Here is a 15,078-nt window from a genome sequence, read left to right as displayed (position 1 = left end):
GACCCAAGCCATTACGCTCAATTAATATTTGACAAAGGAGGCAAGAGTATACAATGGAGTCCAGACAGTCTCTTCAATAAATGGTGTTGGGATAATTGGACAGGTACATGCAAAAAAAATGAAACTAGACCACCAACTTACACCATACACAAGAATAAACTCAAAATGGATAAAAGACTTAAATGTAAGTCGTGAAAACATAAAAATCCTAGAAGAAACCATAGGCAGCAAAATCTCAGACATCTCTGGTAGCAATATATTTGCCAATACATCTCCTAGGGCAAGGAGAACAAAGGAGAAAATAAAGAAATGGGACTACATCAAAATAAAAAGGTTCCGTACAGCAAAAGAAACCATCAACAAAATGAAATAGGAGCCCACTGTATGGGAGAACTTATTTGCCAATGATATATCCAATAAGGCTTAATTTCCAAAATATATAAGGAACTCATACAACTTAACAAAGGAAGACAATCCAATTCAAAAATGGGAAAAGGACCTAAATAGACACTTCTCCAAAGACCTACAGAAGGCCAAGAGACATGAAAACATGCTCAAAGTCACTAACCATCAGAGAGATGCAAATTAAAACAACAATGAGGTATTGCCTCGCACCTGCCAGAATGGCTATCATCAATAAATCAACAAACAACAAGTGCTGGCCAAAATGTGGAGAAAAGGGAACCCTAGTTCACTGCTGGTGGGAATGCAGACTGGTGCAGCCTCTATGGAAAACAGTATGGAGTTTCCCAAAAAATTAAAAATAGAATTGCATTCCACTTCTAGGAATATATCCTAAGAATCCCGAAACACTAATCAGAAAGAATGTATGCATTCCTATGTTCATAGCAGCACAATTTAGAATAGTTAAGATCTGGAAACAGCCCAAGTGGCCATCAGTAGATGAGTGGATAAAAAAAGCTGTGGTACATTTATACCATGGAATACTATGCAGCTGTGAAAAGAAGGGTCTCTTACCCTTTGAGACAGCATGGAAGAACCTGAAGGGTATTATGCTAAGCGAAATAAGCTAGCCAGACAAGTATCACATGACCTCACTTATATGTGGAATCTAATGAACAAAATAAACTGACAAACAAAATAGATCCAGAGACCTGGAGGCATGGAACAGACTGATGAATCTCAGAAGGAAGTGGGGAGGGGTGGGGAGGAAGAGATTAACCAAAGAACTTATATGCATATATGTATAACCTACGGACACAGACAATATTGTAGGCCTGGGGGAATTCGGGGTGGGGGTAAAAGGGGACATTTGTAATACTTTCAAAAATAAAGATAAACTTAAGAAAAAGATTGAAATATTGCAATGCTAATGGTTAGCACAAGGCCAGGCACAGGGTAAGGACTCAATATTACTAATTTAAAGTGAAAAGTCTTTTAATGTATTATTTCTGGACATCAATATTCAATGTAGCAGTTATAAATTAATATGAAAATATCCAAAAAACAGTTTAAACATGAAAATACATTTTTAGTAACAATAAGAGGAAATTTTACAAGTGGCTATTTTCAGTTTTAGTTTTATCAAAATAGAATTAAATTTAAGGTTCTTTTAAAAAATAGACCTATAAAAGTTTATTTCCTATTAGCTGCTATATGAGACGTGGGTGGTAGGTTCAGTCACTTTACACAAGATCAACCTCTCAATATCTTCTGAACTGATTACTTCAAATTACAATAAACCCCTTAAAACAGAGTTTCCCCTGGAGACTGAATCGGTGCATCTGGGGATTGGTTCCAACAACTGGACTTTTAAACAAGTATCCCCTGCCTCCTGGCAAATTATTAGGTAGGTTGATTTGGAGAATAATGCTTTAAAGCAACCAAATAATTTTTATCATGCTTGAACATTACTTGCTATGAGTGGCATATTTAATGAAAATCAAATTTATCTAGCTTTTTAATCTATATAGCTTATCATCATACCTTAGTATGTCTTACCTGAATATCACAAGGTTTTATTCCAATTCTAATATCTCACAAGAGCTGATAGAACAGTAATCATCTTTTTGAAAACTGCTGGTGATTGGGCTTCTACAGTCTTAGTGTTGCATATATCTTTTCTTACCAGAAAGCAGAAGAGTCATCTAGCAATTATAGTAAAAAACTGAACAGAGTGGAAATTATTCAAATAGTCATACTACTCACAAAGTAGTCTTTAAACAGCTTTACCAACATCAGTTAGTAGAGTTACTTGCAAAACCAGTTATCAAATACCTATTAATTTAAAAATTCAATTTATGAGTATGTCAAGTTTGTGTACAGACTCTCATTTGCCATATTAAGCAACTCGGAAGCAATTCTTTAACTGGATATGTTACATGAAAAAATGCACATAGGTTCATTCTAATTGATCAACTAGTAACAAATCCCTCTAAATTAAAAAAAGAAAATAAGCAATGGAATGTATTCTCAAACAAATATCATGGAACACTGAGGAAAGTTTAAATTATTAGAGATTTGAGAGAACATTTAGGATTAAAACGAACTGTTAGCCACTTCTATTTTCTAATAACAGTATCATATGCAGAGAATCAAAACTGCAAGTTTATTGAAGTGGGTTAGTTTTTAAGCTGATTAAAGCTACTTCATTTAAGCCTGGCCTGTGTGGCTCAGTGGTTGAGCACCGATCTATGAACCAGGAGGACACTGTTCGATTCTGGTCAGGGCACATGCCCGGGTTGTGGGCTCCATCCTCAGTAGGGGGCATGTAGGAGGCAGCCGATCGATGTTTCTATCTATCCCTCTACCTCCTTCTCTCTCTAAAAATCAATAAAAACATACTTAAAAAAATAGAAAAATAAGATCAGGTCCAGTGAAGGACCAAATTCTTAAAAAAACAAAACAACAACTTAATTTAAAATGAACTATTTTTGAACCTCAAGTAAATGATGCAGTATTTAATAATTTATTGAAGAATCAACTTTAACAATGTTAGCCTTAGTAAAAGCCGTTGGTAATATACAAGTTGAGAAGGGCTTTAATTCCAAGTCCCTGGTTCCACGGTGCACTTCATATTCCCATCTGTATATCAGCAAAGTTGTAGAAGCCGTCTATATCTCTAGATGCTGTCTCCTTGTTTTGTGATACAAACGTCTATTTTAAATATAAAAGAAACAAAAATAAATACTAGTAATCCCCAAATTCCAAAGCCCATGTTCTCCACAGAACAAAGTCATAAGCTTGCTATTTAAAATAAATTCAAGCACATCATTTACAATATTTAATGTGTAGATTTTCTGTAGAATCCATGCAAAATAGTTTCAGTAACTATAATGTAAATTAAGCTCCTTTAAAAGCACTTATGATGTAATTAAGGTCTTTGCTTTCATAATACTTCACTTGTATTTTATTACACTTGGGATTTTACTGTTTTAAAATATACAACACTCATTATGAAAGCTACTGAATAGAGTTGTATTTAAAGAACTTTTAGTTTTTTTTTATTTTCTATAAATAATTTCAATAGGCTGAGAAGCAAAACTTGAGATTATCTTTTTTTAAAGCTGCTAAAGATACATTACCAATTTAAAATGAACTACTTTCTGAACAACAATAAAGCAGTACTCAATAGAATCCTTTTAAAAAAAAGCTTTTACAAATGTCAGCCAGGAAACAGAAGAGACCTGAGTTCCATTCTAGCTTTATCATAAACTAGCTGTACGATGCTGGAAATTTACTAAACCTCTCTGGGCTGTTTCCACATCTGTAAAATGAGAAAGTTGGATTAGATCATCTTTAACTCATTCAGATCTAAAAACAAGTCATATAACCATTTTCTCTTTTTTCCTTTTTTATTCAAGCTCATTATATTTGCCCCAACCTTAATAGTATGTGATGATAAAATGAGGTAAAAGACAAAATACTTTAAATTATGCAAATTCAGCCCTAACCGGTTTGGCTTAGTGGATAGAGCGTCGGCCTTCGGACTCAAGGGTCCCGGGTTCGATTCCGGTCAAGGGCATGTACCTTGGTTGCGGGCACATCCCCAGTGGGGGGTGTGCAGGAGGCAGCTGATCGATGTTTCTAACTCTCTATCCCTCTCCCTTCCTCTCTGTAAAAAATCAATAAAATATAAAATTAAAAAAATAAATAAATAAATTATGCAAATTCAAGGAATCATAAGCCGAATCAGACTACAAAACCCCCAAATTTCCTCTCATCCTATATAATAAAAGCCTAATATGCTAAGTGTCCAGTCGACCAGTTCGCCGTTCAACCACTCGCTATGACATGCACTGACCACCAGGGGGCAGACACTCTAACCTGTAGGTTAGCTTGCTGCTGGGGTCCGGCCAATTGGGACTGAGCGAGATGGGCCAGACATGCCCTGGAGCCCTCTCGTGGTCCCTTCCTGGCTGGCCCACCTCCCGCATCTCTGATCATGCACCAGTGGGGTCCCTCGGCCTGGCCTACACCCTTTCACAATTGGGGACCCCTTGGGGGATGTCTGAGAGCCGGTTTCGGCCAGATCCCATAGGCCAGGCTGAGGGACTCCACTGGTGCATGAATTCATGCACTGGGCCTCTAGTATATTTATAAAAAATAATCAGTTACATATATACTCATTTAATCCTTTTACATGTTTGTTTTTTAAGTTACATTAAGTCTGAAATTCTTAAATACACAACTTCATCAACATATCTAGAAAATACCTATTTGTAATGATTTCTAGATAAAGCTCCAGTTCAATTTTTGAGGAAGCATTACTGAAACAAATAAAAATGAACACTGGGCAATGGGATCATCTGTCTAAAGCAGGGGTAGGGAAAATTTTTCCTGCCAAGGACGATTTGGATATTTCTAACATCATTCTTGGGCCAGACAAAATTATCAACTTAAAAATTAGCCTGTTGTATTTGGTCAAACATTTAATTCACCCCTAATGTCTTGGCAGGGCCAGGCCAAATGATTTCATGGGCCTGATATGGCCCAAGGGCCGACGTTCCCCACTCCTGGTATAAAGTATATAATGTTAGAAATACAGATAAGCTCATCATAAGTTAAAAATAGCATAAGTTGCCCGGCCAGTGTGGTTCAGTAGTTGAGCATTGATCCATGAATCAGAAGGGCCCTGTTCCATTCCCCAGCAGGGCACATGCCTGGGTTTCAGGCTGGATCCCCAGTAGGGGGCGTGCAGGAGGCAGATGATCAATGATTCTCATCATTGATGTTTCTATCCCTTTCCCTTCCTCTCTCTGAAATTAATAAAAACATTTTTAAAAAATTGTGAGCAAAAAAATGGTTATTGTATTTTTAAAAAATAGCTAAGTTGAAAATGCATTTAATCCACTTAACCTACCGAACATCATAACTTAGCCTACCTATCTTAAACGTGTTCAGAACACGTACATTAGCCTACAGTTGGACAAAGTAACCTAACACAATGAATACACACTGTAGAGTATTGGTTGTTTACCCTTGTGATGGCAGGGCTGACTGGGAGCTGTGACTCCCTACAGCGTCTAGCTTACGAGAAAGTAAGGTAAAGTATATCTCTAGAAGTATGGTACCTACTGAATGCCTATCACTTAAAGTCTAAAAGTCATTAAGTCAAACCATCTGTAGATCATTCAATATTTTTTAAAAAAGGACTTGAAGATGCTTTTGATGAGACTTTTCACTTTAGAAACAAGTATTATTGATGGTTTTTAATAAGTACATTCTTATTTTATAAGTGTGTAAGCAGTTAATGTTTTAGTTTGGCAAGGAAAAACCAAAGCTTAGCTTCCAATTATTTATTGCAGGTTCTAAAAATCATGATCTGCTTTTTAAAAATTCCATACAACACTAGGGCTAAAAAGTACGATTTGATTGTAAGGAAAAGGAAATGAAAAGGTTTGATTGAGCCGAAACCAGTTTGGCTCAGTGGATAGAGCGTCGGCCTGCGGACTGAAAGGTCCCAGGTTCGATTCCGGTCAAGGGCATGTACCTGGGTTGCGGGCACATCCCCCAGTGGGAGATGTGCAGGAGGCAGCTGGTCGATGTTTCTCTCTCATCGATGTTTCCAACTCTCTATCTCTCTCCCTTCCTCTCTGTAGAAATTCAATAAAATATATTTAAAAAAAAAAGAAAGAAAAGGTTTGATTGAAATATAAATACTGGTCGGTCCCAGAACCCTGCCTAGGAGGTGGGGAAGTCACGTGTGCCTGTAGTTGTCTGTAGCTCTAAGGCTATTGTGAAATGGGGAATTAGGAGGTGGGCGGGGGGGTTCGGGAGATACAAGGGTCTAGGGCTGATTCTGGGTAGTCAAGGGATTCTGGGGGTCTCCCTGGCATGTGGAAGATTAATGGGGACACTGGGAGCCCTGTAAAATAATGATCTTAGGGTCCTGGAGGTATCTCAGGAGCAGGTTGGATTCTGAGGTTGTCTGAGTATGGACTTTTTTGGAGCCCTGGGGGTTCCTTATAGGTGCAGAGGCCTCTGGATTACTAGGTTTTGCTTTGGTAGATGAGGAGGTCCCAGATCATTGGGAAGTTTGGAAGACAGTGAGATATTTCTGGAACCTTGGAGATCTCTCTGGAAGATGGGTTGGAGGGGAGCTCTGGCGTTCCCTCAAAGGTGGGGGCATTTCTGTAGCCTTGCCGTTCACAATGGAAGTCTCTATTTTTCTGGAAACTTCCTGGGGGAGGTCTTTAGGCCCTTGAGGTGATTTTCAAGATTAAAAAGGCAGTTGTTCTAGAGTCTTGGGGTTCACCCCTAGGAGTGGGGGAGAAGGATGTTTCTAGAAGCCTACTAGGGGCTTTTGTACCTTAGGGCTATTTCAGGGGACCACTGTTTTTCTTGGAGATGATATTGGGAGAGGTGAGATGACACACGTGAGGCTTTGGGGTCTCTCTGAAGCTGAATTTCCTTGAGACTGATTTGAAAGCAGCCAGAGATGCTGGAAATTCTGATTCTGAAACAGTCTCTCTGAAGTTGTCCCCGCCTTGCCTGACATGTGCTCCTTCGAGGTCACAAAGAAAAGCCCTGGATTATGGGATCCTGTGGATGGGATGTCTGTTTTTGATCAAAGTACTTTTTTTTTAAAAGTGTGCCAGGTCCAGGCCGGGGTTTGTGAGGAGGATCTGGCTCAAACAAGGACAGCCTTCAAGGAGAACTCTGTTATTGTGGGGGTAAAGGACAGGAACTTGACCCTATGTAAGTGCCCTAATGGAGGCTGCCAGCAGGTTGAAGTATCAGGGAAGAGGTCAGGGCCTGCTTGGCAGTAGAGCCACTCTAAGCAGGGTGCCCTCTCACCAGGGGAATGCGGGCCTAGGTGAGTATCTGGGGTCTTCAAGGGATGTCAGGACCAGTGGCCAGAAGAACAGCAGTACTGAGTCATGCTGAACTCAGCTCAGGATGGGGCTAAAAAAGAAGAAATACAGTCAATGAAATCTTGTACCTTGGTGCTCTTGAATATCTCGTTGACAACATTTTGACAATCTTCTACAACACGATCTCCATTAAACTCCAAGGCAATAACAGGACCTATAAGCAAACCGAAGAAGTGTTGTCTTATCAAGAATACAAATCTATTCTAAAATTATTCTTTTTGTACTTCCCTGAAGAATCTCTAGCTTCTTTGGAAGTAAAAGAAAAGGAAGAAGGAAGTAGATAGATGGAATGTCACTTCAGCTACTTCTTCCTACTCTAATTATAGTACAAATTAACATATAGTACAAACTAACATAGAGTCTCATCACATGATGGGTAGCTTCAGTGCTACTATAGGACTATCACATAGAGAAGAAGGGAGGGAGGGAGAGGGGAAAGAGAGAGAGAGAGAGAGAGAGAGAGAGAGAGAGAGAAAGAGAAACATTGAGAGAGAAACATTGATCCATCGATCAGTTGCATCCCCATACGAGCCAGAGAGAGAGAGAGAAATATTGATTGGTTGCCTCCCTATACGAGCCAGACTTGCAACTTGGGTATGTGCCCTGATCTGGAATCAAACCTGCAACCTTTTGGTGGGTGGGACGACGATAATCCAACCAATTGAGCCAGGGTGGACTATCACATTAAGTGTTGTGAATAGTCTGGCTTTTCTAGTTTTCATTCATCTATAAAAACCATTAAAAGCTCACCCATTTAGCAGTACAAAAAGCAGTTGACAAATGACAGAAAAGATCAAAAGCAATTCAAGTCAACATAAGTAAGTTTTGCCAGGCAGCCAGCCTTGCTTCCAACTCTCCTACTTACCAGCCAAGTTCTGGGCCACCAATAATGAAGCTAAGCCAAGTAGGAATTGAGGCCAGGCACCAAAAGTAATGACTATGTGAAATATATTTCTTGAGTGAGCCTTAAAACTACATTCTAGATCCAATGACCAAGTGTTCATTTTTTTAATTCTCTGAAAATATTTATGCTTCCTCTCCCATACATTAATCTATATACTTTTAAACCACCTGTACTTTAATTTCTGGATTTAAATGTAGCATTGGCACTACCCAGTGTCAAACTGTTGCAAACATGGCCACAAGTCAGCCAAGCAAAATATGCCCTTCAATTCAATTTTTATTCAGCTATCACTGTATTCTTAATAGATTTGCTTTTTATCTCCTACAGTAATGGAGAAGTCCTGACCTCCATGAAATTACACATAAAAAAAAAAAACACACCATTAAACAAATACAGAACAACAGAAAATGATGAAGTACTAAGTAATGAAATGCTAAGATGAATGTAGGCATGTGCCACAGGGCAAGGTATATGAATGAGGGAAAAGATCTCACTAAATAACTAAAATCACTGAGGGCCTGTGATTTAACATAGACAACAAATACAGAAAAGGTAGGCTATATAGACAGTCAACTATACAATTAGATACAGAGAACAAATTAAAGTGTGGGTTTTTCAGCATCACAGAGTGTAGATGAAGACAGGTGCTGAGTAAAGAAAAGAAGGTAACTCAGAAAAATGGACGATTCTGTGTCTGAGGCAAGAAATGGGTAAGATCAACTAGGAATATCTTGTTGAGCCAAAAAGCAATGAGGCTATCGAAGGCCAATGGGGTTGTATCAAGAGGACACAGGAGCCAGCTTGAAGGAGCTCCAAATGGCCAAAGATGAGCCTCGGTGAGATCAGAAGGAATAATGACTGCAATTTATTAAAACATACTGAATACATAAAAATTCATGAGCTACTAATGATATTTAGAAAAGAGAGAAACAAAGAAAATTCATTGGATACTACTATAGGTTGCTAGGGCACCAAATTATTACTTTGAAAATTAATGCTTAATTATTTTCCCTTTATTTATTCTGCTTTTCTGATATGAAGCATATTTCAAATTAACCAAACAGTTCTTCTGTACAAGAAGTTCTGTTAACATCCATTATTAAATATAGAGGTAGTGACATGATTAGAAAATGATCATTTTGCAACTCCTAATAAAATAATTGAATCAGGCAACAATCATCAATGTTTTTAGCATCCCACAGGGAAAAGTGATAAGAAACTTCAAAAAGAAGATTGTCAGGAGCTGAACTTAATCAATTCTAGTATCACTAAAAGTGCAATAATCAAGTTAAGTGCCCTCTCATGTAATGATATAGGAAACAGTACCACCTGTGAAATATTCTTGCCCAAAAGAACCCCTAAACGTGAGTGTAAACAAGGCTTTGATCTAACTTATAGTCTACAAGAACTGTAGAGGAACAAATTAAACACACCCAGGCACACAGGACAAATGACCAGGTTTCTTTTACAAGACAAAAAAGGGGGGGAGAGGGAGACACCCGTTTCTCATTAAGAGTGATACAAAAAATGACATACAGTGAGTGGGACAATTTTAGATCTGGATCACATTAACTATAAAAATACATAAAGAACCCAGCCGACATAGCTCAGTGGTTGAGCGTTGACCTATGAACCAGGAGGTCACAGTTTGATTCCTGGTCAGGGCACATGCCTGGGTTGGGGGCTTGATCCCCAGTAGGGGGTGTGCAGGAGACAGCTGATTAATGATTCTCTCTCATCGTTGATGTTTCTCTCTCTCTCTTTCTCTCTCTACCTTCCTCTCTGAAATCAATAAAAGTATTTTAAAGAATACATAAAGAATGTTTTTAGACAATTAGGGAAATTTGGATATGGACTGGTTATTCGATGAGATTAAGGAATTGTTAATCATGAAGCATATTTCAAATTAACCAAACAGTTCTTCTGTACAGGAAGTTCTGTTAACATCCATTATTAAATATAGAGGTAGTGACATGATTAGAAAATGATCATTTTGCAACTCCTGAGGCAAGAAATAGATGTCATAATATATTGTGATTACTTAAGAAAACACCTGTTTTTAATTTTGTTTAAGAAGACACACACTAATATGTAGGGGTGAAATGACAAGACATTAAAATTTGATTAAAATATTTCAGCAAAAAGAATATAAATTATTTTTTCAAGAATGGCAAAAAGTTGATAAAATGGGATGGGCACACATGAGGCATTGTACTCTGTACTTCTGAATAGAGATAGTACATTTGTAAATTTGCAAAAGGACTTAAAAAGCATTTTAAACAAAATAAATACTGAGAAAAGAAAAAGTTGATTATAAATGCAGCGTTTCCAGTTTTGCAGAAAGTGGAAAGTTTGAATTAAGGTAGAATACAGTATGCTTTTAGTCAGGATCAGTACAAGGATATACAGTAGATATATTTTGAAAAGTCAGACATTTATTACTGAAAGTACCTGCATTCTGCAAAGACAACATAATCCAGAATTCAGAAATCCAATTTTGGTAGAATTACCCAAATGTGAAACTTGGTTGATATTTTTTTGAATAGAATATTATGAGCTTCTGGTAAGCGACCTAATAATTTGTCAACAAGCAATCACTAACAAAAAAGGTAGACAAGTGCATCAATTTTGATTAATATGTATGGACAATCCTAAACTAAAAAACTACAATGCTGACAATGTACTCTTTAAGAAGCCCTATTTGTCTTTCTATCTAATAATGATAACTACAATTTCAGTGTTTATTTCAAACTGAACTATGAGGTCAACAAGGATCATTAGTCATGCTTTTAATGTTTTAATGTGAACGTCTTATCAAATAGTTCGCAGAAGCTTGAAATCTAAATATTTGAACTGTCAAAAAGATTGTGAGACTTTGAAGTAAACAAAAAAGATTCCTGAATGCCCTATCTAATAAAGTCTTCTGTGTAATCTAACATGACCTTGGAACAAGCCACTACCATGTCTCAATTAGATTACAGCAACAGCCTCCAGATGGCTCTCTGCTTCCCCCTTAGAGCAAGCAGAATGATAAAAGTTACATTTTAAAGGGACCATGACATTCTTCTGCTCTAAAGCCTCCAGTAAAATATTATCTATATTTTTATTATTTTTAATTCTTTTAAAAATAACTGAGTTTAAATACATTAACAGTGTATTAGATATTTGTAGCATATGCAACAGTAAGATATGTAATAATGATACAGGGATGGGAGGAAAGATTTGAGTATATAATGTTTTTAGGACCTTATACACAGAGTGGCCAGATTATTATGACCACCTGACGTTTGTAGGCAAATTAGCTATAATTTTGCGCTGAAGTTGCTAGAGGGCCAGACCATTATAAACGTCTGAATAGCACAACATACCTAAGTATCGTTGCTGATCAAGTTCATCCTATCATGATGGCTTCTTCCAACAAGACAATGCGCCATGCCACGGTGCTCGTATTGTGCAGGAGTGGTTTCAAGAACATGAGGGAGACTTTACCTTGCTTAGGTGGCCCCCACAATCACCAGATCTCCATCCAATTGAGCATTTGTGGGACGAAGTTAAAAGAGCCATCAGGCAGCTGGTTCCACAACCATCCAACCTCACAGAACTGGACAGTGCTATTCATCAGGCATGGTGTCAGATTCATTGCATCACCTTTCAACATCTCGTGGAGTCAATGCCAAGAAGAATCACCACAATACTGAAGGCAAAAGGTGGCCCAACAAAGTACTGATGGGGTGGTCATAATAATCTGGCTGATCATAATAATCTGGCCACTCAGTGTATACTATAGGTGAAGTGGTATAATATTACTATAAGGTGGACTCAAATATATATGTTGTAAAACCTAAGGCAACCATTATATAAAAGGTATAAACAATAAGTCAATAGAGATAAAATGGAGTTATAAAAAAAACGGCCAATTAAACAAAAAGAGGTAAAAAGAAACAAAGAATAAATGGAACAGAAAGCAGCTAGCAAGATGGTAGATGTCGATCCAACTATATCAATCCCTTTCAATGTGAATGGTCTAAATATACCAGTTAAAAGAGTGACTGTCAGATAGGATTAAAAAGCAAGAACCAACTATATGCTGTCTATAAAAAATTCACTTTAGGTATATAGACTTTGATAAGTTAAAAGAAAAGAGATAAAGATCCTATATAATAAAAGCCTAATATGCTAAGTGTCCGGTCATCTGTTCAACCAATCAAAGCGTAATATGCCATGATATACTAAGGCTGCTCAACCACTGGCTATGACGTGCACTGACCACCGGGGGGGGGGGGGGGAGATGCTCCAACCGGTAGGTTAGCTTGCTGCTGGGGTCTGGCTGATCAGGACTGAACAAGACAGGCCGGACTCACCCTGGAGCCCTCCGTGGTCTCTCCCCAGCTGGCCAACCTCCTGTGTCTCTCCCTGGCCCCGATCGTGCACCAGTGGGGTCCCTTGGCCTGGCCTGTGCCCTCCTGCAATCCAGGACCCCTTGGGGGATGTTGGAGAGCTGGTTTTGGCCTGATCCTGCAGGCCAGGCCGAGGGACCCCACTGGTGCACAAATTCGTGCACTGGGCCTCTAGTATATGATGAAACACTAACAACCAAACAAAAGCTGGAGTAGCTATATATATCAGGCAAAGTAGATTTCAGAACAAGGAAGATTATCAGAGACAAAAAGAGACATTACATAATCATAAAGGACTCTCCAAGAAGACATAACAATCCTAAATGTGTATGCATCTAACAAAAAGTTTCACAGCAAAACCTGATAGGATCTGAAAAGAGAAATGGACAAATCCACAATGATAGTTGGAGAGTTTGACACTCCTCTCTCTTTAATTCATAGAACAAGTAAGCAGAAAATCAGTAAGGATATAGATGATCTGAATAACACTATCAACCAAATTGGCCTAGTGGGCCTCTATAGAGGCCCAACAAAAGCAGATTATACATTCTCCTCACATGTATATGGAATATTCGCCAAGATACACTATAATTTGTACTACAAAACAAACCTTAAGTAAAGAAAATAGAAATTATACAATGTGTATTTTCAGACCATAATAACAATCTACAAATCTATTACAGAAACACATCTGGACAATCTCCAAATGTTTAGAAATTAAACAATATACTTCTAAATAATCCATGGATTAAGTGAAAAGTCTCAAGGGAAATTAAAAAATATTCTGAACTACATGGGGGGGGGGAGGTCAATATACTTTTTCTATAAAGGACCAGGTAGGAAATCAACAAAACAATCCTATATAATAAAACCCTAATATGCAAATTGACCAAACGGCAGAACAACTGGTTGCTATGATGTGCACTGACCACCAGGGGGCAGACACTAAACGCAGGAACTTCCCCCTGGTGGTCAGTGTGCTCCCACAGGGGGAGCGCTGCTCAGCCAGAAGCTGGGGTCACAGCTGGCAAGCGCAGCAGTGATGGTGGGAGTGCCTCTTGCCTCTGTGGCAGTTGGACATCCCCCGAGGGCTCCTGGACTGTGAGAGGGCGCAGGTTGGGCTGAGGGACACCCCCTGGGTGCATGAATTTCAAGCACTGGGCCTCTAGTAGATACAATAATGAGTGTGGCTGTGCTCCAAATAAAACTTCATTTATGAAACATACAGGAGGCCATATTTTGCCAAACCCTGAATTAAATGAAAATACATCAGATCAAAATTTGCAGGATGCTTAAAGCAGTGCTTAAAGGAAAATTTTTAACATGAAATACATATACAGTTGATCCTCATTATTTGTGAATGCTTTATTTGTGAATCTGCTTACCTGGAAAAATTTATTTGTGACCCCAAAATCAATAAAAGTTTCTTCATGGTCATTTGCGGACACTCAGAGTGGCATAAAAAAGTTGCCTGACATGCATGGTCCCAGGTGAAAATGAACAAAGTGATGCTCTGCCTTCTTGTTTCAACATTCATTCTGTAAACAAGTGTCCTTTTCATAGTCTATTTAGTGGCACATTTTCCACATTTTGTTCTTTTTGTTGTGATTTTGCTATTTTAAATGGCCCACAAACGTAGTGCTGAAGTGCTGTATAAGGTTCCTAAGTTTAGAAAGACTGTGATATGTCTTACAGAGAAAATAGCTGTTAGGGAAGCTTCATATAGGCCTGAGTTATAGTGCTGCTGGCTCTAAGTTCAATGCTAATGAATCAATAATACATACTAAAAGGTGTCTTTAAACAGACACACATACAATAAGGTTATATATTGATTTGCTTTATCATATGCTACACGTGCATGAGCACACACACTTCGATTTTGTTTTGCTGAGCCATTTGAAAACAACAGATATCATAACACATCAGCATGCATTGCCTACATAACCACAATACCATTATAATACTTAACCCTTTGCACTCCGAACCATTCTGGACATTGGCTACCAGCTACTCGACGCTACTTTGCGGCGGAAACGTGCATTTACAGACCCTCGTATTATTTAGTATAATTTTGGAACCAAGTAACGTATTATAATGATATTGGACTTATATGAATTGGGTGACATCGAGGAATGTATATTTGCAAAAAAAACAATATTTTATTGTTTATAATTTTGTACAGTATAAGTTTTGTAACACTCCCCAATATGCATTGCAGGCTGATTAGTGCATGTTTGACAGCAATAAGTGGTTTGACGCCTGCCACCAGGTGTTTTCCTGTTAGAACACACAATGCAGTCCTGTTTTCTTTGTCCCACATCGGGAATATGTAGTTTATTGTTTAATCCGACACAAAACCCGCTGACATTTCTTGTATATATCTTAGTAATTTTTACGATATTTTGATTTAATTTCTTGTGCCATTTCAAGATAAAACTTC

General features: G+C 38.2%; 1 protein-coding gene across 6 annotated transcripts in view; it reads right to left on the bottom strand.

The window, feature by feature from the left end:
* Window positions 1-2,906: 2,906 nt before the first annotated feature.
* RP2 (RP2, ARL3 GTPase activating protein) overlaps window positions 2,907-15,078 on the bottom strand; it is a 29,968-nt gene continuing 17,796 nt past the window's right edge. For 3 of the 6 annotated variants that reach the window (XM_023755400.1, XM_014457441.2, XM_006090572.3), the window contains exons 4-5: window positions 7,406-7,491; window positions 2,907-3,117 (exon numbers count right to left, since the gene is read on the bottom strand). In XM_023755400.1, coding sequence (XP_023611168.1) covers window positions 3,034-3,117; window positions 7,406-7,491 — 170 coding nt within the window. In that variant the 3' untranslated portion in view covers window positions 2,907-3,033. Of the gene's footprint in view, window positions 3,118-7,260; window positions 7,369-7,405; window positions 7,492-15,078 lie in introns of all 6 variants that reach the window. The other 3 variants (XM_023755401.1, XM_014457442.2, XR_002829742.1) reach the window with 2 other exon arrangements.

This window comes from Myotis lucifugus, unplaced genomic scaffold, assembly GCF_000147115.1.
Source record: "Myotis lucifugus unplaced genomic scaffold, Myoluc2.0 scaffold_76, whole genome shotgun sequence".
Lineage (NCBI taxonomy): Eukaryota > Metazoa > Chordata > Mammalia > Chiroptera > Vespertilionidae > Myotis > Myotis lucifugus.
The sequence above is the reverse complement of the archived record's forward strand: the minus strand, read 5'-3'. Positions and strand labels throughout refer to the sequence as shown.